This window comes from Salvia splendens, chromosome 6, assembly GCF_004379255.2.
Source record: "Salvia splendens isolate huo1 chromosome 6, SspV2, whole genome shotgun sequence".
Classification (NCBI taxonomy): domain Eukaryota; kingdom Viridiplantae; phylum Streptophyta; class Magnoliopsida; order Lamiales; family Lamiaceae; genus Salvia; species Salvia splendens.
Window position 1 is genome coordinate 10,561,450 of NC_056037.1, and position 24,207 is coordinate 10,585,656.

The 24,207-nt window shown below is 38.6% G+C and overlaps 3 protein-coding genes across 10 annotated transcripts in view; 2 read left to right on the forward strand and 1 right to left on the reverse strand.

Moving 5' to 3' along the window:
- Window positions 1-225: 225 nt before the first annotated feature.
- Window positions 226-24,207, forward strand: part of LOC121809841 (protein translation factor SUI1 homolog 2) — a 51,102-nt gene continuing 27,120 nt past the window's right edge. The window contains exons 1-5 of one of the 2 annotated variants that reach the window (XM_042210656.1): window positions 226-379; window positions 1,413-1,516; window positions 1,709-1,914; window positions 1,980-2,033; window positions 2,251-2,518. In XM_042210656.1, coding sequence (XP_042066590.1) covers window positions 1,480-1,516; window positions 1,709-1,914; window positions 1,980-2,033; window positions 2,251-2,295 — 342 coding nt within the window. In that variant the 5' untranslated portion in view covers window positions 226-379; window positions 1,413-1,479 and the 3' untranslated portion in view covers window positions 2,296-2,518. Of the gene's footprint in view, window positions 380-1,412; window positions 1,517-1,708; window positions 1,915-1,979; window positions 2,034-2,250; window positions 2,519-24,207 lie in introns of those variants that run through there. The other variant, XM_042210658.1, reaches the window with a different exon arrangement.
- LOC121809838 (FHA domain-containing protein DDL-like) lies at window positions 3,516-7,862 on the forward strand. 4 transcript variants are annotated; one of them, XM_042210645.1, is made up of 11 exons: window positions 3,516-3,640; window positions 4,100-4,752; window positions 5,423-5,451; window positions 5,731-5,800; window positions 6,019-6,079; window positions 6,474-6,566; window positions 6,892-7,006; window positions 7,089-7,136; window positions 7,239-7,284; window positions 7,421-7,491; window positions 7,569-7,862. In XM_042210645.1, exons 2-11 carry the CDS (start codon window positions 4,129-4,131, stop codon window positions 7,606-7,608), a joined length of 1,197 nt encoding a protein of 398 aa, XP_042066579.1. In that variant the 5' UTR covers window positions 3,516-3,640; window positions 4,100-4,128; the 3' UTR covers window positions 7,609-7,862. The 4 variants fall into 4 exon arrangements, with proteins under 4 accessions (XP_042066579.1, XP_042066581.1, XP_042066582.1 ...); XM_042210647.1 differs by having other exon boundaries at window positions 6,022-6,079; XM_042210648.1 differs by having other exon boundaries at window positions 5,734-5,800.
- On the reverse strand, window positions 8,225-12,788 carry LOC121809840. 4 transcript variants are annotated; one of them, XM_042210653.1, is made up of 9 exons: window positions 12,545-12,772; window positions 11,887-12,030; window positions 11,676-11,788; window positions 10,962-11,040; window positions 10,849-10,877; window positions 10,180-10,273; window positions 9,677-9,766; window positions 9,358-9,550; window positions 8,225-9,085 (listed from the first exon to the last, which is right to left on the reverse strand). In XM_042210653.1, exons 2-8 carry the CDS (start codon window positions 12,028-12,030, stop codon window positions 9,434-9,436), a joined length of 666 nt encoding a protein of 221 aa, XP_042066587.1. In that variant the 5' UTR covers window positions 12,545-12,772; the 3' UTR covers window positions 8,225-9,085; window positions 9,358-9,433. The 4 variants fall into 4 exon arrangements, with proteins under 4 accessions (XP_042066587.1, XP_042066586.1, XP_042066585.1 ...); XM_042210652.1 differs by having other exon boundaries at window positions 12,505-12,772; XM_042210651.1 differs by having other exon boundaries at window positions 11,887-12,772.

The following is a 24,207-nucleotide window of genomic DNA, read 5'->3' on the forward strand; positions in this document are numbered from 1 at the left end:
TTATTATAGCAAACACTACTTCCTTTGTTCCACGAGACAATATAATTTTTGTTGGAATCCACATAGGCAGCGTAATTAGTTTTGAAAGGACTGATTTGGAAGAACGCATTTTTAGTTGGACATAGATATTCGTGCGTATGAGTATTTGATAACGTAAGATAGTTAAAAAGAAAAATAGTTAAATTGTTATTATTAGTGACTAATGGAATTCTTTTTATATATTGAAAGTAGGATTTATAGAATATGGAGATAGTATCTATCTAACACGACTTCTTTGAGTCGGCTATAAAAACCGCATAAGACTTCAATTTTCACTGATTACCTTTCTTTTCGATTCATAATTACCCCACTCCCTTGTCTCTCTTCTCAATCAGATCAGGTATTCTTCGCCCCCATTTATCACTCTTTTATCTCCAGTATTTGTTGGATCTATCGATTGCTAATTCTCGATTGATTCTAAAGATGCGGCCTTTTACTTCCTTTTCTTTTTCCGCCCTATTTATCCGATTAATTTTTCGGTTTGTAGACGACCGCAGGCGCTTGATTTTTCTGTTGATTGTTGATTGAACACCGTCACGTCGTGTTGCTTTATTATTTTATTCCAGATAGGATTTAGGGTTCTCTTTTTCGGTAAATTTCAAGAATTTAATCAAATTTATGCTTTTCTTGGAATTAGGGTTTAGGGTAGCAATTGATTGTATAAAGATGGACATTTCTTCCAATTTATCGTCTTTTATTGTTGAACCTTTCTCTATTCTTGAGAAAACCATTAATTATCAAGAATTTCATTATGAAATTTATCTATATGTTGAATTTTAAGAATTTCATCAGATTTATACCTTTCCTGGCATCAGGGTTTAGGTCGATCTTTTATTGCAATCTTATCCGTTGAGTTCTTGCTCTGTTCGTGAAAACCCATGAAAAATAGTTTGTTCGAGTAAAATCTGAAGGCTAATTCGTTAGTTATCTGCTTGGGTATTATAATAATTCCTTCCAGTTTTTTTGGGTTCATGTGTAAAGGACTTGGATGTAATATCTGTAGTTTCGTATATGAGGTTTGATTGTTGCATAAGATTACTCTACCTTGTCTGGTTGTCAGCATGTTGATGTTGTTGAAAGAATAATTCTTGGGTCTCATGTTGCATGCTCTTGCTACTTGTTTCACTAAAAATTCTAAAACAGATCACTTTATAGGGAGAGTGAGAGTGAGAGTGAGAGTGAGAGATATGCATCTGAAGAACATATCATATACTGAAATGTGCTATTATATGGTGAACTATATATTGTTATAAAATTAATGCATCAGTATTCTTTTTTATTTTCGTGTTTTATGGAACAGTAAAGAATTTTGCTATAATCGGGTTTGACATGCTTATAAAATTATATCATCAATATTTGTTTGTTGCTTACAGGTCGGATCATCCAATCCAGCTACAAATTCTTGTTCTTTGTGTCAGTTTGCTGCATCAACCAAGTTTCATGTCTGATCTTGATATCCAGATTCCCACTACTTTTGGTATGCTTATCTTTTGTATTCTTGATTCTTTGAGCAAGTCTTTCTTCAGTTCATATATGGAGAAGTTTTCTATACAGTGGTTGAATTTGTGGTAATACTTGCGGTTTAACAGTAGACTGAAAAATTGGCATACCTTGGAAGCCAATCTCCCCTTTGGGTCCCATTGACTGACCTTTGGTTTTGTCAACACAGATCCTTTTACTGATGCAAATGCTGATAACTCTAGCACTGGGTCAAAGGATTACGTACACATTCGGGTACAGCAGCGGAATGGTCGGAAAAGCCTGACAACTGTGCAGGGATTGAAGAAGGAGTTTAGCTACAACAAAATCTTGAAGGATCTTAAGAAGGAGTTTTGCTGCAATGGAACTGTTGTCCAGGATCCAGAACTAGGCCAGGTCTGTGCTAACATTTACGCCTGACCTTCATTGCATGTCGAAACTGACCTTTTTTCTTTGTACAGGTTATTCAACTCCAAGGTGATCAGCGAAAGAACGTCTCTACTTTTCTTGTTCAGGTTATTACCTTATATCTCTGTTGTTATTAGATGCGATGTGAGCATGTAATCTTGAAGTAAATGGGTCAAATGAGGGCTATGAGAGAAGGGATATGATGAAATGTTTTGCTCGGAGCAGCATAGTTTTTGTAGTAAAACTGGATCTTTTGTTTTATACTTGTGAAAATATTTGTATATTTGAATTGTGTATTTATGTAGTGATTGGTTTCGATTGCAGGCTGGAATTGTGAAGAAGGACTATATCAAGATTCATGGTTTCTAAGCTGCAGCATCCTATTCATATTATATGATCTATTATGATATGTGAAGTTTTATAAGTGAACTTTGTTGTATGCTCAACTTCGTCGGATACCTACAGTCTCCGTTACGTTATAAGTGTCATGTCTTATGTTGAATCAACTTTTCCGATTGCTTATGGATTAAAGGAACAAATGCATTGTCTTTTTGAATAGCATATTCTTAATTTCTTTTCCTGTTTCTATCAATTCAGCTTCCTTAATTCTGTTGTGTTATGTTCAAGTCTTTTGACATTGAAGATTGTATATATTTTTGGATAATTAGTCTACTCATCACCCCAAATGGTAGAATGTCTTTTTTTGGAACACATCAGGAGTCAGATTTTAAGAAAAATATACCTCTGGTATAATAATTATGAATACTATTTTCAAGTTTTAAATGACTACTATGTAGTATGTGCATATTTCTTGAATTTATTCTCCACTGATAATATTTCAATCATCACTTTTTTCTTATTTGTGTTGTTTTATTGAGAGTAAACCGAGGGAGTATTATGAAGTTTCATATCCGATTCTTTTGATAAACAATACAAACATGATTCGACTGTCAAGTAGGTTTATAATTCATTCCACTTCACTAAAAACTGCAGATTGCGCCGTTTTGAATTAATGTTTAATGATTTAATTTAATCAGATGTTTAATTTCTGTCACTCGTAATGGACGTGCGCACATTAATCATCCAATTAAATGATTAATTTTCACTCGGCTTGATTAATTATTTAAATATATTTTAATTTGTGGTTATATTAATCATGCAAAATCAAAATATCCTTACCAAAAGCAGCATTGATTATGTGATTATGTCTGTCCTATTTTTTTTGTACTCTCGTGTATGCAAATTAATTAAAATGGCAATATTTGTATGATATTACTATAATTCTTTCATTTTTCTGTCACTCAATCAATTCACAACAAATCCTTATTCATAAAAATTAATTTTAAATTAAAATTATTTATTATCCTATCAATGTCACATAGCTAATGATTAACAAGCTATGTAATAAATTATAAATTGTTACGTCCTGGAAAAAATTTAAAAAAAAATAGCAGTACGTAGTAGTATGATTATTGTTGAACAGAGTACTAATTTAATTTTTGGTAAAATAATTTTTATGAAGACCACTCAATACACAACTCAAATAATTATAGAAGGCCCAATAAGAAAGCCCATAATAGTAGAACAATGAAGATGCAACGACGCCGTTCCCCTCCTCTGTAATCTTCTTCAGCGAGGCTGGTGCATCCCCATGCCCTATTCCACCATTTCTCTCCTGTATTCAGTGAAGCAACTCATACCGTGATTTTTTTAGGTATTTCCTCGTTATTAATCTCTCATTTACCATTTCTTCGAAGTATGGTTTGGAGTGTTGGATACTTTTATTTTTCAGTAACATGTTTTTCTTATGCGTATTTTGAGTTCTTAAAGATATGCTTTTTTCTGGCATTTTCTGTTGATACGTGTTTTTCAAATAATAAATCCCATTGTGTAATATTCTCAATCCTAAGAGTGTTGATCCTCGATTATATGCCCTATACTAAATGGTAACCACGTTCTTGTGTTTTTGTTATTTGCTGTGGTTCTCATTTGTTAATGCTGTGTCTGCATTCTTGAACCTTCTTAACCTCATGAAATTAGATGTAAAATATTTCAGAATTTCTTCGTATACTTGTTTGTTTCTGTGCTCGTGAAATTATGTCTCTGTTATAAATAATCAATCTTTCAATTTGATGCTGTGTGTTTCTTACCAGTGTGGTTTATATTTATGTAGATAAGCTACATTGCTGCAGTAGCTATTAAATGGGGCGCCACAACTCTGTCTCTCCTGTCAGAAATGATAGGTCTCCTCGCAGGAGAAGCCCATCTAGAAGAGAAAGATCTCCTGCTCGTGTCAAAGGGAAATCTCCTCCCAAGCACAGGAGTTCTAATGCAGACAGGCTTTCAAGTCGTACTAGATCACCGAAACGTGCTAGATCAAGATCCCCTGCATCTCATTCACCTGTGAGGGAGAGACTCCACACTCGCACCAAACCCCCAAACCTGAAAAAATCACCATCTCGTTCCCCTGTTCATGCTAGACAAAAGACTTCAATCCGTACTAGATCTCCAAATCGGGAGAAATCAAGGTCTCCGCCACCTCTTTCACCACGTAGTAAAAGACTGAAAAGAGCTAAATCTGAACGAGACGCTGAAAAAGGGAGCGAGAGGGAATACGAGAAAAATCACAATAGGAAGAGCGGAAAGGCTGCTCGTGAGGAAGATGATTTGCCAACTGAGAAGAAAGAGAGAAGGTCAGGAAGGGATGCTGCTGGTAATGGTTCAAGATCCAGACACGAACGCTCCCATTCACCTTCTGATCGTCACCGTGTGGGTCAGCGAAGATCTAGATCTCCTTCTGCCGCTGACAGCAGAGGACGTAATGAGGTGTCTGGTGATATCCACTCCCCATACCTTGTTCCTGTCTTGTGGAAATATTTAACTTTTTTATTGATGAGATAACTTGTTTTGACATGATAAGCACAAAAATGTGTCTATTGTTGTGTACTTCTCATTCAGACTTTGTATTGCCTATGACTAGAAATGTAGATCAAATTACCCCTATGCACTTAGATGAACTCAGGAACTGTCATAATAATAGACGTCTGAAATTTGTTTGGTTCTGCTGGGTTGTTCGATTAGCATGAATGACATAAGTTAATGGAGAACTGATGCATATAAGCTTCACGGAAAGGATGGTTTTACTTTTGAAAAGTTTTCTATACACACATCATAATATGTTTCAACTCCACAATTTAACTATGTTAATTCAGTAATTGATATATTTGTGTTAGGCTTGTTTTAAACTATTAATGAAATGAATTTGATCCCCAATGATTTATCTTTTTTCTTGGTGTTTTTGAAAAGCTAATAGTTTGATTCAATTTTGTATGTCTTGTGTATTCAATTGTTGACAAAAACTAATACTGTTGTATTTTTGAAAAGTTTAGTCACAGTATTAATTTTTTCCACAATAAACTCAAATTGAGTTTTTGTTATTTTTTTATTTGCTGGAGAGAGATCTTAGGACATCTGATAATTTTTTAAATGCTTGCAGCTGACGAACTCAAGAGATGATGAAGACCGGTGAGTTACTTATTGTTTATGATTACTTAAACTTTTATTTTAGTAGTCCTGACTAGTGGCTGGTTTTGTAAGGTCTGTAAACTCTGTATTTTATTTCTTGCTTTTTAGGAGACTTTGAATGACTGAATCTTGTTCCCGATCTGAATGATTAACTGTTTGGGTCTAGCCTTTTTGTGCTACCTCTTCTTGTTTGTTTATTTATTTGGATATTGTATATAAGCATTGTATACTTATGCCTGATATGAATTCTTGACACACTAATTCATTTTTTCTATAAAGCAGTGACGGTGAAAGCGAAGCTCTAGTTAAGATGAGGGCTGTGGAAGAGTCCTTGGAAGCAAAGGAAAAGGTATCTTTCTTCCTTGCTGAATTACTAATTTTGATGCCATTCTTCCACATTTATTTTATTTTTCAAAACTCTTGTCCAGAAATTTTAGCCACACACCGTTCCTTTTAAATAAAATAAAAGGAACAATGGAACATATAACTCTCTTTGAACTATCATAGTTTATGGGCATTATTTTTAAATATCTCGCTTTTATCTGGCAAACCTCTTTACATGTGCAGCAGCATAAGCCTTCATTTGAGTTGTCTGGAAAACTTGCAGCAGAAACCAATCGAGTAAAAGGTACAAGGATCTCCTTTTATCATCAAGATTTTTCGTCAGCCTTTCTGTTCTTCAACTTTTACCTATCTTATTTATTATGTCTCTTCTTTTCATATGTAGTTCAGCTCCCTGCCTTTTCGTTTCCTTTGTAGTTAAGCTCCCTTAATTTTACTTTAGTCTATATATGCTCTATGGCATCGATATCAGGTTGATTTTAGTGATAAGAGATCTGATAACACATGAAAACTTTAGTAACCAAGTAAGTAGATGTTATGTGGATTCTACCTGTTCTTTAAATGGTGGGGCTACTTCTAAAGGTCTAATCTCTCTGTTATGTCTTCCTTCTTCTTCCTTTTCTGTTTTGATGATATTACTTTTTATGTTGCTTCTGCTGATGCATTTGATGCTTCATCAGGTGTAACACTGCTGTTCAATGAGCCACCTGATGCTCGCAAACCAGAAGTAAGGTGGCGGTTGTATGTTTTCAAGGGTGGTGAAGTGCTCAATGGTAAACTTTGATTGGATATCATATCAAGTGATAATAACAACCTACCTTTACGCTCATCATCAAACTGACCCCTGCACTTTCTGATTGGAAAAGAAAAAAAATTGCTTTCATGTGTGGTTCTTTATTAGCCCCCCACCTCCAACAACATGCCCTTATTTTCCGTCTTTCTGTATGATGTTTAGAGCTGTTATTCTTTCATGTATGTTATTGTCCTGATTGATAGTTGCCCAATTTCATCCCGGATGCCATTTTTTATCTGGCCATTGGTTTAAAATTGACTGTATGTTAAAGAACTATTGAATATTATATTTTCTTTGGCATGCAGATCCTCTTTATGTACATCGTCAAAGTTGCTATCTTTTTGGTAGAGAGAGAAGGGTTGCAGACATCCCAACAGATCATCCATCCTGCAGTAAACAACATTCTGTTCTTCAGTATAGGTAGGACTACCTCTTTCTTATTTGCTTATGTAGTAATGCATCCTGTATGTACTTACCTTTTTATGGGCTCGTATGGTTGAAGGCAAGTGGAAGAGGAAAACCCAGATGGTGGTGTGACAAAACGAATGAGGTGTGACTAGCAATCTTAGTTTTTTACACCAATAAGAGGGCATTGCGCTTGTTGTTTTCTTTGTTTCTAATTAATAGGTTCTGCTGCTTTGCTATCTGTTAGGCCTTACTTGATGGATCTTGGAAGCACCAACGGGACTTTTGTCAATGTGAGCAGCTTTTCGGAATACCTTTTGAATTAATAATCTTATCTCTGCTTCATTATATACGATCATTGTAGGAATTGAACTCAAATTTAATACTACGCAGTTTTATATTCTGACTTTACAGTTATCCTGTTTTCAGGATGAGCGGCTTGAACCTCAGCGATATTATGAACTATTTGAGAAAGACACTATCAAATTTGGCAACAGCAGGTAAGCTACTTAAAATGGCACAAGCATGGATTCTTAAAACACTATCACCTTTATTTACCCAACTTTTGATGTCACAGCCGCGAGTATGTTCTGCTGCATGAGAATTCTACTGGGTGATGGCTATCTCTTCCCTGCCAAAAAGCATACCCAGTCGTCTGTAGGATGAAAATGCTGCCTGTGTTCTTTTGATTTGGTTTATTAAGGCTAGTATACATGTATATTTTTGCCATTTGAAGCGTTTGGTTAAATTAGTCATTAGCTAAATTACAGGTGGATGTGCAAAGTAATTTCCAAGTTTCATGTTTTTCAATAGCTGATTATGTACAAAACATTCAGTAGTGGATATTAATGGGGCTACCATTATCAATTAACCTTCTTTTTCTGTTTAACTTGACAAAACAACCAGTTTGTGAATAAAAAAATTGATTTTAACAAGGTCATGAGTCAAGTATAAAAAAACATTCAATCGTTCATTTTATTAGTGCGTTGTGTCTTGATCAATCATGTTTCTACTTCTATTTTCACAAGCCGAAACAAAAAATTTTAATTTTAATCTTTTCGTTTGAATTCAATCTCCCACACTATAGATAAGTAGTGTCATTTTCACTTTAGATCCTATTAATGATTTTTGGAATGAAATGTTGTGCAATTACAGTTTATTAAATGACCACTTTTAATAACTTGATGTTACAGTTGAAACAAAAAAAAGAATTAAAGAATGAGAAATCAATGATGAATTTAGAAAGAGTCAATATCTCACAATCTCAAAATCAATATCTCACAATTTAAAAAAGGAATATGCACTTTTTCAGTATCTGTATCAATAACAGTAAAGATATACTATCAATAATATATTAAATAAAGTTTTAAATTTAAACCAAAAACAACCTATCAGATGTGATCTACAGTTCTACACTGAACAAATATTCTGAGGGTGTTAAAAGCAATGGTAGCCTTAAGGCCAGACCAGGCCGACCAGGCCAGCACATGCAAGCATCCATCCTTAGTTGTGAAAGGCTAAATGGTCCGGCTAGAGGCCATTCATGACTTCCGAGGATCATATCCAAAATTTGCGAACAAGTTACTTGTCAGCTGCTCCGATCTCAACTATGAAAGGCCACTATTACTTACAACAGACTACTCTTGTTCCCACCGGTAAGGAGACTGAAAAATAGATCGTTACTGTTCCTCTCTGTGCCTTTTAGAGGAAACCTCGATTGATCTGTAGTTGATTTAACAGCTACAAAAGCAACCTTCTTGTTTCCTTTTTGAATGGTCTTGAAACGGTCGGTGTAGTTGAAAAAGCAGGGTGGCTAGTTTCTATGCGAGTGACTTCCGCTTCAGAGGTTCTCACAGAGCATGAAGCATCTCCACCGAACTTATTTCTACTTGTGTCAGAGAATGATCCAGCTGAGGAATTGGTGAATACATCTTCTAAGGAAACTATATTTGCAGTAGAAGATGGAGCTATATCTGAAGCTTCTGGAACATTCTTCTCATCTTTTTTTAAATCCAGCAGCATCACTGCAGTTTTCTTCAACATTGTTTGCATCAATTGCAGGATGTACAGATGCTGCAGCCCCAGAATCATCAACTACGCGAAAAAATATCATGAGAAAAGGTCGTAGGAAATTAGTTTATTTCAGCAAAAGACGAAGCTATTTGTGCACAAAGTATAGCTCTAAAGAAGGACGAGAAAATCAAAACCAAGCAAACCAGGGTGAGAAGTTACAAATAGATTTGGATACAAGAAAAATCAAAAGAACATTAAGGATAAATGAGATTCTAAGTTCAATTTAAGTAATGTATTAAATCATTACAATGAAATCATCATAGGGTGAAAAAAGAAAAGGACTAGGATATTACCTCCAAGTATAACCTCAATGTTCTCATACAGTATTTGCGGAGTGCTCAAAGAGATATCTCCTCGCTCATCCTTCTCTTAACCAGTGGTCTCACTTTTGTGGGTCGTCTCAACTAAGACAAACTTATCTTTCTGCCAAATGCATTCTAGTAAAATCTTGGCTTCCTCCTTTCTTGGAAAATATTCTCTAAAGACCTAATTATTAAGTAAATGAAAGAGAAGCAAACGCAGATTATTATAGGGAGAATTTTTTTACAAGAACCTACATAGACACTGCAGTAGCTTTTACATTGCTTCAAACACTAACAAGAGTGCACTGACCTCAAATCCTTCTTGTTTTAGTTTAATACTTTGTTCCTTTAGAGAAAGAGAAGAAACAGTGTTGTATAGAAGAACAGCATCAAGAAGCATCTGCAAATAAGGAAATTATAAACAAATGAAAAACACGCCAATTACTTACTTAGACTTGGGTTATAGTTGTGTTCACTAATGCCAGACTCCTTATGAAGTTAGGGCAATCTAAAGAATAGCTTCATGATAGGAAGCCTGCCACTTCCTATTGGCGACTGACTGAATACCCAAATTGCTGATCAATACCCTTGACAAATTCAAATATAAACTAGAATTACACCCATTGCACTCCTCAACCAAAACACCTTCTCATCCAAAGAAAAAAAAAGGATGATTTCAAAAAAGTTTATGAAGAAAGAGAATCCACATTAAGGTCATCTGGTCATGTACCCAACAAATCCTTGATTATCATGACAGAAATTTAATTATTGTAGCAACTTCAGCATGAGCGGTTTGCAGAAAATATCGCTTACTTGTTGAACCAGTACGCGAACACGTGCAAGCACAGCCAAAACCACCAGTGAAAACTTCATGAAAAATGACCGAGCAAGAAGCATGGATATCTCTCTTTGCATAGTTAAGATATTAACAACAACAAATTTGTAAGGATAAAATTCTATATTTAGGTGGTTCCAATGTCCACTTTGTGCCAAAAAAAGACATTAAGAACAGATGGGGTGAAACAAGAATCATAGGGAACTTAACTTGTGTAGATTTGGTCATAGGGATAAACTAACGAAAGTTGAAATAAATGAAAAATAAAGGGCAGACAGAACAGACTGCATCACAATTTGATGGAAGCCACGCCGAAAGATAAAAAATACAGGAAGACAACAACCAAGAACTGGAAATGGCAGAATTGAGAACACTATAAATTTGGTCAATAATTTTTGCTCGACAAATGTAGTTCTGCTAATAATCTGTGGGTGAGAAGTGCAAAAGCAGATGTTATAATACCTCTCAAAACATTCTTATATAAAATATAATTGACACTGAACGGTACTGATATTTTTTTTAAAATAGCATAGTATGACATACATGAATACGTTTTATGCATGACATGTTCAGACATTATCCTATACACAAGAAAAAATATGTGCACACGCACAAACACAATCAACAGATAAGAAATATAAGGATACATAGCTGCCTTCAACAAAGGCTCAACAATCTGCAAAACCATGACAAAGAAGCCAGAAATGAGAAATGCTGGCTTCATCATGTTATCTCAAAATTGAGAATGAAAGGAAACCACCTGTGACAATAGACGGGTAACTCCCAAAAGCCTTTCCAGGAAATTATATTTTCCACTGTTAGTTTTTCTTCTCTTCAAACTGCAGAAAGTAGGCAACAATATTAACAAGAATACAATAATTCAATAGCATTACATACAAGAGAAATTATGCAGGAACTTCTCATTACATATTTGACAAAAACTACCAATTATAATACAATTTCTCGGCCCCAAAACAGCAAGATGGAGTCACTACCCATAATTTGTTGAATCTTAGAACACAAAACAAATTCAGTAAGCATGACATTGGCAAAAGGCCACTTCTTGGCCTACCTAAGATTAATATGAAATTTATGATTCTGAATACCAAGCCATACATGGATATAGGAGAAGTACAAGTGACAAATAAAAAGAAACGCCAGATAAATCACTTATAAACTAATCTAAGTTCACATCTTTGTGGCAGGACCTGAATATTATATTAACCAAAAAAAAATTCATTGCCCAATCAAGCGTATGTAGTCTTTCAGTACACATATAACTCAAAATGGTTCAATATTAGCTTGATTTTGTTGTACCAAAAAAGTCTAGCTTCAGATTTCATAGTAAGAGGGTTCCACATCAATTGAAAGATGAAGATTTAGAATTTGACGATTTCCAGTTGAGTAACTTCAGTCAGATTGATTAAAATAAGGAAGGCAGAAGAAAAGAAGAGAGTAAGATGAGGGGTAATACCCTTCCAAAAGCTGAACCTTTTGTTTAGGCCTGTCTCCATGTATCACCAGAAAAGAGGATTCCAATACCTCGTCCAGGTTAAGTGATTTCAAAAGCTGCAAATCCCTTCTTACCTGTCATGCAAACAACACGCATATAAGAACTTCTACCAGTATAATAACAGTTAGCTATATACCTGATGTAGAAACTTTGCATAACCAAGGTTACAAACCTTAAGAATGTATTGAAAATATGAGGATCTTCGATGCTGATTCTTGTGTTTATACACAAGCCTCTCAAGAATTCCACATTCTGTGTGAAGCTGACTGGTGAAAGACTTCAATCTTTGCTCAACTGTTTTGATGTTTGAGTCCATCTGTATCCAATTGTAGCAATGAATTGGCATCTCAATCCATCAATTAAGTTTATGCACTATTTTCACATTAACAAAATCCTAAACTGCTAAAAGGTTTGCACATCAAAATAATGGTTAAGGTATTGATAATACTGCGATTCTTTATACATAAAATAATTTGGAAAGAATCAGCTACAGCTATTGTTCTGATGAAGCGACAATTTAATCTATACAAATTAAAAGTGACGGTTGGATGAAAAGACTTTGAGATACCTTTTTCGAGGAAAATGTGAGCTGATTGTGTAATTATTTTTTTATTTATTTTACAAATTTATAGTGCTACTAATTTGACGGGCAAAAATTATTAGGGAAAAAATGGTCCACTAGCTTCTCCACTATTAATTGAGTCTGCTATCAAACCAAATCTAATGAGAGACGAGAGAGAAAGGTGAGAAGAAAAAAAAACAAAGAGGAAGGAGAATGAGAGAATGCCACCACCGGCGGCGCCGGCGGTTAGGCGGCTGTGCAGACCCACCAAAATCCTCCGGAGCACACAAAAACGATACTTGAATGCCGGAGCACACTACAGCGACGCCGGCGGGCAAGGTTCTTGCAAGCGGCAAAGCAGCACGGAGGAATTGGTGGCACGGTGAGGCAAGACGGAAGTAGCGGCGGCGAGGAAGGCTGGTGGGCGTGGTGGCTAGGAAAGGCTAATCCCGCCTATTGAGAGGGAGAGGGAGAGGGAGAGACGACTTTTTTAATCACTTAGGGTTTATAGGGAGTATTAGAGCATCCACGACCGTGTTCTGGTGGCCAGAGCACGGTTGTGGGCCCGGCCTCACTTTTTCAACATGCTCTTAGGCAAGAGCACAACACCCACAGCCGTGCTCTTCCACAAGGACGAGCACAAAGGTCTCACCATTCTATTATTCAATTTAAATAAAAATATTTCCATAATTTTAAAATTTATTAAAAAAACCGAAATAATATTACAAATTACAAATAAAATAAAAATTAAATAATTAAAATCCTAAAAATTAAAAATTATATAATTAAAATCCTAAAAATTAAAAATTACATAATTAAACTCCTACATATTAAAAATTACATAATTAAACTCCTAAAAATTAAAAATTACATAATTAAAGGCTAAAAATACCCTCGTGGAAGACTATTCGTCCGGCGGCACTACCCCCAATTGTTTTGGGAGACCCAATATCATGGCCTCATGTGATCGAAGTTGCGTGGGGGTCATAGTTGACCTATCGGCCATATTGAGTTGGGCCAAAATCGCCATAACGAGTTGGTGGGGGTGGAGGTGGCGCATAGGGAATGAGAACGGGAGCGGGTTCGAGAGCATCGCCGGATGGAGTCGCGGCGCGACGGCGGTTGGCCGCCGCCTTCTTCCTTCCTTGCGGTCGGCGTTGGGAACCGCTCAGGCCGACGTCGGGGCTACCCAAGTTAGCTCCGGCAAGTTGGCTAGCCACGTCTTCGGAGCTGGCGTCGGATAGGGATACCGACCTTGACCGTTTGGAGGAGCCGCTAGAGGAGGATGTTACGCATCCCCTATACTTCGGATGCGGTCGCGTCTCCTGCCAAATGTTGACGTACTTGAACGGCTTGTAGTTCATGGATTGGTAGGTCGACAAGGCGGAACTGTTGATGTTGACCTCGCTCTGACCGCTCTTCCTAGAGATAATACCCCTGGAACTTTTGGATTTCATCGTTAGCTCTGTATATGGCGTTGCGCACCATATTCTCGTTGCGCTCGATTGTTCCCACCGGCCGGTTTTCATTGTATCGGCGACAGATGCGCCACCAATAATGATCGCCGGATTGGTTCATGCCAACCTCCGGATCTTCGGAGATTGACAAGAACTCCTTGAACAATTGTTCCATCTCCGCAGGAGTGTACGGTGTGCGGACACCGCGAGTAGGAGGAGTCGGAGTTTGGAGGGGCCGCTCGACCTCGCTCTAGGCTCGGGTGTCCACCCGTATAGCCCTTCGGGGGCATCTTGGTCATCGATCGGGTAAGGCCGGTAGCCACCCGGAACTCCCGAACTTTGGGTTTGAGGAGGGGCCGAATATTCCGTTTCCGAACTAGGAAACGGTTGTGAACCTAACCAATCGGGGTTCCAACCGTGGGAACCCGGGGGTGATCGTCGTGGCCGGACATTGTTATGTTGTAGGAGTGGAAGAAAGATTGAGAATGGAAATGAGAGAATGTAGATGAGAATGCAAATGAGAGAATGTAGATGAGAATTGTGTAGTGTGGTGTGAATTTTTGGGTGTGAAAGTGGGGGTGTTTATAGATGAAAATGTGTATTTATGGGGGGAAAAATGAAAAAAAAATAAAAATAGGTAGAAAACGGATATAATTTTTTTGGAAAGTGGGAAAATATTTTTTTATTTTTAATCAATTTTTAATTAAAAACCGATTTTTTTTTAAAAAAAATAAATTGCCAACGGCTATGTCGTTGGCTAATCAGCGTCTGCCACGTCACCTGCTCGCTGGCACGGACGTGCTCGATGCATCGAGCAGCGCCGTGCCAGCGGCGGACGAGATCTCCGTGTCCCTGGCACAGACGGACGGACGGACGTCGTCCTGCTCGCCGTTGTGGATGATCTTAGTTTATACATATTATATGGGCCTTTAATTTGTTGGATTTATAGTTTGAAAACATTTAACTCAAAAAACACGCCAGCTTACTTTATGTAGGAATATATTATTTGAACCTTTTTAAGAATAGTTCTAAATTGGGTATTAGGATTAAAAAATTATGTATTAAAAATAGTAAGTAGGATTTATTTTGACCATTGGATTTTATATAATACAGTAGTATGTAATTTTTAAAATACGTAGATTCTTTTCTAATAGTAATTAAATTTATATATTATTAATTTTCCTTTTATTTATGTTCAATTGAAATTGTGCTCGAGGGTTCAATTTGTCTTCTGTTTTAATTAAAATTAAAATTATACTATTTATTATTGTAATGTTTCTTCTTCGAATTAATTCATAAGCTAAACGACAACATAAATATGTAATCATTTCAATCGTCCAATATTTACTTAGATTAAAATTTTTAGTATATTTTAATTAGTCCTAAATTTAATATGTTCTAATTAGTTTCAAATTAATTAAATAATACTTCTAAATTTATAGAATAAATTATGATATTTAATGAAATTATAAATATTTAAAATGAATCTAAACTTATAAAGTTCGTATGAGTTCTTAAGAATAATTACTTGTGACATCCCTGATTCAGGAATATATATTATTTTGTATAATTTTAATTCCATGGAATATTGTGTATTTACAAGAATAATAGCCATATTAAAATAATACAATAGAAGGTAACATTTTAAATAATTATGAGAATAATTGCTATATTATTAATATATATTGTGTATAAAATTATAGAGTATACGTGTCATATGCATAAAATTGAATACTATGGTACATATTATTTGAGTGCTTAGTGTATCAAACTAATAACATAAGGTTTGCACGTGTAATGAAATAAACCAATGCATGTCTTTTTTCCACTTTCTAGAAATTAATTGATATATAAATATATATATATAAAAGATTGTGTATACGGCAAGTTGGCTAAGCCGACTTTACTTGAATTATTTATATGTACACATCTTTGTGTTCGTAACATAGAGGAGGGGAGTAAGAAACAAAAAAGAGAAATAAAATAGACAAAGAAAAAGTGTATGATGGGAAATTGGTATTAGACGAAAGAAAAGAGGCATATTGTTCCGCTTAGTTCAACGTGAATTCCCTCTACGTCGTCAAAAAAAAAAGGATCGAGACCGGTAGATAAGGAGACATAATCAAGAGTTTGGTTAAATTACTTTTAATTACCAGGTGTGATTTAAAAATTACACTTTTAGTAAAGTGTTATGTGATTCATTACTGTGTGTTAAATTGGAGTATATTATTTAGAATTATATTTATTAGAGGGTTGACTTACTTGTGTAGAATTAAAATGAATAATTGGATTATATGGTGCGAATCTAATATAATTGTGTGTTATTTGATAGTAATGGTGAAATATTATGGTTTGTATATTGGATTGGTGCAATAGATATGTTTTATAAATTGTACTGGAATACAACGATGAAATATGATATGGATATCAGATATGTTTTACACATGGTATTGGGTTCATATGAATCATATGACTAAAGAGAATCTGTGGCGGTCTTGCTCTAGATCTGAAATCACAACGGAAATATTGTGACCTTTAGGTCAATCACAGTGGGACCTTCGGGTCAATTCATATTGAGACCTACGGGTCAAATCATATTGGGACCTACGGGTCATATTGGGAATTTCGGGTCAATTCATATTGGGACTTTCGGGTCAATCAAAGTGGGACATTCGGGTCAAATTATATTGGCATATTGGAAATTCCGGGTAGATATCGGGCTTGATTTGTCACAAAATAATAAACTGGACAGAAAGGCATATGCATATGGATGGGAAATTGTTTATGATATTTAATGCTTATGGTTATATTTGTTGGTTAGAGAATTTGTTTGATAATTGTAATGTAAAATTAAAGGTGAAATTTATACACTGAGTTGTGGCTCATATAAACCACTAGTATTTTTTAGGAGCAAGATATCAATGATATAGATAAATGTTGTTTTAGTGTTTTATTTGACATGTGGGTTAAAGGTTTTAAATTTACTGATTTATTTACTATCAGTGGGGTTGAGGTGTGACATTACTCAACTTAGATATGATTAATGGGTGATCCAAATTTTTTATATAGGTTTCTCAAATAAGTTTTAAACTTATACTATGATCTAATTTATTTATATATGTATTACTTTTACTCAATTGTTTATTTTGATACAATATTTTTAAAAATTGTTGATTGGTATCAGCAATATGGCGGACTATAGTCTGCCACCGCGGATGGCCGCCCTTAGCCTCGCCCCATACACCCGCTCTATGTATAGTCCGGACTATAGTTCGCCATTGCGGGCACTTGGACTATATCTCAGACTATAGTTTTCTATTTATTTTTATTTTTTCCTATTTTCCACTCTATAATTACATCATATTTTATCTTCATTTCTCAAGCCTTCCAATCTCTTTGCCAATTCACTTCCCATCAAAGAAATTTGGTCATGTAACCGTTGAAATTGTATTATTTTAGTATTGCGCATTGTACTTTTTTGGCTTTTTAATAAAACAATGTTTTCCATATCGTGGTCTTAAATTTATGTATATTGAAAAGTTAAGTTGTATGAGTAATTTTTGTTTCTTCACACAAATTACAAATACACTCCCTCCGTCTCACTCTAAGTGGAACATTTATATTCTGTAACGAGATTTTATGTAGTGTTGTTTTGTGAGTTAAGAAACATAGATCACTCTAATGGTTTGTGTATTGGCACCAGGTTGAAATTACCCGGTTAGGTGATCATATTTTGGAGGGTCAAGTATTGGGTGGCCATAATAATATTGTTTATAAAGTGTTGATTCCTCAAATGTCTTTAATACCGTCTGATCCAAGTTTGTCATTAATGACAAATTCCTTTGGTTGTGTCGTATGCAATGACTATTAACAAAAGTCAAGGTCAATCTCTCTCTCATGTTGGATTATTTTTGAAAAAAATAGTTTTCAGTCATGGACAATTGTATGTTGCTATATCTAGAGTCACCAGTCATCAAGGTCTAAGAGCATGAATAACCCCGTCCCCAGTTCCGGCCCCAAGTCCCCTCCACGTCATCATTCCTCTACAGTTGCCCGGCCCCAAAAGCCTCTAACCCTGCAGGCCGCAACTAATAAATGACAATATTCACAACTTCAACATATTTAACTCGTAAACGCAATTCGTTGAACAATTAAAACCGGAAAAAAGCATTGTTCATTAGAAATTAACATTACATTACTAGACGAAGCAAATTTAAAATACAAGAAACCCGGGACACGACTACTACTTCTTCATTTGGGCGCGAAGGTAGGCGATCATCTCACGGTGCAACTCGAGCTCCTCGTCCGACATCTTCGATGTATCCCTCGATGTCAACTCCGTCAGCTGGCTCATCCGCCATGTAATATTCATCTCCGCCAAAGTGTCGGACATCTTATCCAGAGACGGATTGGTCGGCGCCATAGCGGAGTTTCTCGCAGTTTCCTTCCCCTTTGCTTTCTTCTTGGCCGCCTTTGTTCCCATCGGGCGGCTCTGAATGCTAGGAGAGGAGACGAAGACGTCGTCGTCCGTCACATTGAGGTCGATTGTCGGACCTCCTTCGCTCGAAGAGTAGTTTCCGGAGGCGGAAACTGATACGTGAATATCTCCACAAATATCCCCAAATCTCTCTTATTTAGTTTAGCATTGATTTAGCATATCATTTCATATCTTTTGCTTATTATAAATAGGGCTATTGTTATTCTCTTTAATCAATAAAGAAAATACATATTATTTGCACTAGTTTTTTACGTTTCTTTCCTTTTCCGCAAACACAAACGGAGCTGATCTCGGGGAGAGCCCGAGACGTCCATTTTTATTCCTCCGTCGTCGACCTCTCGTCGTCGCCGGAATCTTGTTAAGGGATTGCACCCTTAACAATTGGTTGATACGTGAATATCTCCACAAATATCCCCAAATCTCTCTTATTTAGTTTAGCATTGATTTAGCATATCATTTCATATCTTTTGCTTATTATAAATAGGGCTATTGTTATTCTCTTTAATCAATAAAGAAAATACATATTATTTGCACTAGTTTTTTAAGTTTCTTTCCTTTTCCGCAAACACAAATGGAGCTGATCTCGGGGAGAGCCCGGGACGTCCATTTTTATTCCTCCGTCGTCGACCTCTCGTCGTCGCCGAAATCTTGTTAAGGGATTGCACCATTAACAATTGGTGCTTTCATTGTTGAACTCACCATGTCTGATTTTCACGTCGGAGTTGGGCGCACAGACTCGCTGCCCTCAATTTCAGATCCGGCGTCCTCCCTCGATCCGATTAAGGTGATGATCGAGCATATTCTGGCGCGTATGGCTCGGCTACAGACTCGCATGGACGAGTATGATCGCCGCCAATCCTCACGCCATACGCTGCAACCGGATCCGGAGCCACCGCACAGCCGCGGACACTCACGCCCGCTGGAAGGTCCCTTGCTGTTCACACAGCCGTTTGCGGCTGTATCAGTCACTACGCCTCCACCACCAGCCCCGATCTCCCTGCCGCGCAGCCCAGATATAAGGTATGGTTCAATGAAGTCCCTTGCCGGTGATATTGATAATCGTGAATCAGTGCAATCTCGTCAAATTTATTATGATGATATTGTAATTGATCAATTACTTAATCAAGATCCAATCGGTGAGGAAGAGGTTTTGACAGAAGTTGAGGAATTTTGGCAAGTATCCGATGAACCACAATTTGATCTGGATCTGTCGAATGTGATGGCACAGACAAAAGATGTTATTCACTCTAGTGTTGATGTTAGTGGATCAATTCATGGCAATAATGATTCATGTACAGCCGCTGGATTGATTCTTGCACGCCGCCAACATGATGTGGAGCATGATAGGGTGTATAGTACATTGCTAAGCAACTGGATTGATCATTTTTTGTTGAAAAGGGACAGAGAGGGTCTCATTGAGGAAGTTAAGAAGGTAATTGCCTATGTATATGTGGATTTTCTTGTCAGCAATGTTGCAAGTATTGTTCGCCATTCAACAAGGGTCGACGCCGATGCTCGATTAATCTCTCCGCGCAAGGACACGCCGTCACCACAGTCGTGGTTGGGCATTCAAGGATGTTTAGACATGCTCTCTGTTTTGGGGCTGAATAATAGGAGGCACGATAGGGATAGACATAAGTCACCATTCACTCTCGCAATAGCCACACACCATGGTTCATCCAATCTTCAATTTGGGTTGCAAGGGGTTCGTGATTTACAGTCTGCTCTTTTTTCACTTGATAAGGGTGGCAGGTTCCATTTGAGGTGGCAATGGAGACAAATCTTTTATGATTACGTTGTTGAGGGAAATGCATATGTACAAAATCTTATGGTTGGTAAAGTATACAATGGTGTCAGTGCTAAAGCGGCTGAATGTAGGCTTTCAACTATCCTGTTATGTGCGACCCAAGAATCTGGTGCATTTGACCCGGGGGAGGCATCGCCAAAGCTTCTGTTCACGATGTTCGTCGTTGTGTCGTGGTTCCCACCTTGAGGACAAGGTGGATTTCAACCGTGGGGGAGTTGATACGTGAATATCTCCACAAATATCCCCAAATCTCTCTTATTTAGTTTAGCATTGATTTAGCATATCATTTCATATCTTTTGCTTATTATAAATAGGGCTATTGTTATTCTCTTTAATCAATAAAGAAAATACATATTATTTGCACTAGTTTTTTACGTTTCTTTCCTTTTCCGCAAACACAAACGGAGCTGATCTCGGGGAGAGCCCGGGACGTCCATTTTTATTCCTCCGTCGTCGACCTCTCGTCGTCGCCAGAATCTTGTTAAGGGATTGCACCCTTAACAGAAACTTTGGTTCTCTTCGCCGCCCCAGTTGCCGCCGGCTCGGCACCGCTGGTGAACTTCGGGCTCTTCTCGACAAGCTTCCAAACCTCGTAGTACTTGAAGGCCTTCTTCCCGTCAGTGAAGAACGCATCCTTCGCCTTCTCGACGAGGTCCGCCTCGTTGTGCCCGCTCGGCCACATCCGAACTACGCTGGCCCACTTTCTGTTCCACTTGCTCATATCCGCCTGGACCCGGCCCCAATGCTTGCGCAGCTTCACGTAGCTACGCTCGATCGACCCTTTAGGACGGCAAGCGTTATACTTCTGAGCAATCCGCTCCCAGAAAGCCTTGTCAGTCTGCTGGTTGCCGATGATAGGATCCTCGGCCACGTCGATGTAGTTCCTCGCAAGCCACATTGTCTCATGCGGAGTGTACTTCTTCGGCCCATCCTCCTCGCCGACCTTCTCCTTGCCCCGCTCTTGAGCGGGCTCCATCTCACTGAATTCGAACTCTTTCGCGACGTTGCTACCGACTCCCGGACTAGGCGTCGGCTGCGATGGTTGCGACCTCGGTATGTACCAATTGTTCGAGTTAACGAACTCCTCCATCTCACGTTTATCGCTGTTGAACCAATCCATTGATGCCGATTCAAAGTGTATAATAGAGATTGAAATGGAATGCACGTAAGATTGATGCACAAATGAAATGCTCGTATTTATAGACACAAAATAAAAAAATAAAAAAAATATATTGGCGTTGCGGCCCTGCCCGAGACCCGTGTAACGCTGGGCCGGGACTCGCCGGTGCGGCACGGCGCGCGATTAACGTCGTCCCAGGCCGGGAATGCGGCCCCGGGACCGGCCTGAGCCGCGGCTTGCCTCCGTCTAACGCGTGGGACGGGCCGGGACTCGCGAATTGCGGCCCGACCAGCCGCGTTATTTATGCTCTAAAGATTTTAGTTTGTAGAGATGGAGATGATAGTGGAAGTGATGCTCCTATTAATGTTGTTTAAAAATAAGTTTTTCAAATTTATGAACTACTGGTTTGTTGTTATTTTTTCTAAGTTTTTTTGTTTGCACTTATGAATACATATGTTTGTTAATCTAACGAAATCATGTACTCTTTAATTGTTCAAATTATATGTTTTGTTTTACTTTTGGATTGTGATGGGGTACGGACTAAACAAGCCCAACAGCACCAACGGCCCATCAGCCCAAAGCCCAAGGAAGAGTATGAGTTCGGCATTACCAAAGAGTTCGGCCTCAGCCTACAGCTCGGTAAAAGCCAACCAATCAAGCTCTGCTCTCAAGTCGGCATCAAGCTCCCAGATCGGCAACCAAAGCAGTTCGGTCTCAGTAAGAGTTCGGCCTCAGCCTACAGCTCGGCAAAAGCCAACCAATCAAGCTCTGCTCTCAGGTCGGCATCAAGCTCTACTCTCAGATCGGCAACCAAAGCAGTTCGGTCTCAGTATTCGACCGAACAAGGAGTTAGTGGACCCATGCAGGATTTCCACAACTTCCAACACACCCACTACCACGTGGTGTCAACTCAGGCCACGATCGTAGGCCGTCACCTACGCTACATCCACGATCTTAGGCCACGATCTCCACGACATCCACTACCTAATAAATGGTGCTGCATGCCACGATCTTGGTCTTATATATAAATAGAACTTAGATCTGGTAGGAAAGAGGTTAAGCTCTCTAGAGATAAAACATCATATAGCAAGTCTGTGTTGTAAGCTGTAAATCCCAGATCAAGCAATACAATCTTGCCCTCCCTTCTTCCCGTGGACGTAGATTTACTTCAGTAAATCGAACCACGTAAATTCTCTGTATCGTGATCTGTATTTTCCTGCGTTCACTAACATCAAAAATTCGCGGATTCATCACTGGCGCCGTCTGTGGGAAACAGAGAACCAAATTTGTGATAAAGCGAGTTTTTGATCCTCTTCTACCAAAAAAATGCATACCAGATCACATAACACCCGTGCCTCCGTCCGTGATAACCATGAGGAAGCTAATCCAGCAGCCCATAGGCCTGGAAAGCAGCCTCGTGAAAAATCTACTTCCTGTTCTCACGGAGAAGGAACAAGCCGCTCAAAAGGTCCACACACCGAGTCTTCCCAGCAGCCTGATTTGAACGAGGCTGTCAAGCTGTCCTTGGCCGAGAAGCAGGAGGAGTTCTTAACCTTCCTGCAGAAGAGCCAACAGCCGGAGAAGACAACGGCGGATTCTCCCTCCTCATCCAGACATGAAAGTCACTACCGCAGTAGTGACGTGTCTTCCAGGAGAAAGAATCCTCAACCCCGACATGTTCCTGTTCCTCCTCGGTACCGGAACCACAGGAGAACTCCATCTCCTCCGTACCGAAGAGATGTCGGGTCCGCCATGTACGGAGCATTAAAGACTGTTCTCGGACGATATCACCCGAACTCCCCTTCCACAGAACTACCGAACTCCGTCGATGACTTATGACGGGTTGGTGGATCCTCATGACTTCCTGGGACGCTATCAGTATAATATGGCGAACCAGGGTCTCAATGAGGTCCATATGTGCAAGCTGTTCCCCGAGCTGCTTATAGGGAACGCGAGAAGGTGGTTCGATAGCCTCCCCCAAGGCAGCATTAGATCTTACCGAGATCTAATGGATGCTTTCCACAGGAGGTTCTTTCAGAAAGCGGAAGCCCGAAGCACTTCGGCTCAGCTGCTTTCTATACGTCAAGGTCGTGACGAAAAGATCAGCGACTTCATGACGAGGTTCCACAAGGAATGCCTACAAGTAGATTATCTCAATGATCTACTTGTCATTTCGGCATTCCAAAATGGAATCCTGCCCGGAGCTCTCTACAGAAAGCTCGTGGAATGCAGTCCGCAAACAGCTCAAGAGATGTGGGACATTGCGGACAAGTTTTCTCGTGCCGATGAGGCAGACCGTCGAAAACGGTCTTTAGACAGCTCATCTAGAGAAGACAAAAAGAAGCCCGATCATAGCGATCAGAGGGCTTCCTCGCCGAACACCTTCCCCACCAAAGGAGGGATAGCGGTCATCCGAGGTGATCAAAAAAGAGCAAGACTGCAGATTGCGCTTAAAAGTGCCGAGCAATCAGATCGGCACCATCAAGCATAGCAATCAAAGCAGGAGGAGTCAGAGGCAGGCGAAATGACCGAAGTCACACCGGAGCCGAACTCCATGGTGTACGGCACTGAAGCCGTGATTCCGGTTGAGATCGGCGTACCCGGTCCCCGAACTCTAAATTTCTCCTCAGAAATAAATGGTGACGGACTGAGAGCCGAACTAGATCTTGCCGAAGAAAGAAGAGAATTGGCCTGCATAAAAGCAGCCAAGTACAAGGAGCAAGTAGCCCGGTATTATAACCAAAGGGTGAAAAAGTTGCAATTTCAAGTGGGAGATCTCGTCTTGAGAAACAATGAAGTAAGCCGAGCAGAAAAGCTGGGCGAACTCGAACCCACATGGGAAGGTCCATATCGGGTGTCAGAAGTCCTCGGCAAAGGGTCTTACAAATTGACTCACGTGTCAGGAGCACAAGTACCCCGAACATGGTACGTTTCCAACCTCAAAAAGTTCCATTTGTAAGAGACAGTCCAGTCAGTCTTGAGTTCTGTTCGGTCAATGTGCTTTCTTTGGTTTGCTTGGTCTTTGTTTGTCTCTGTGCGTTTTATCTGT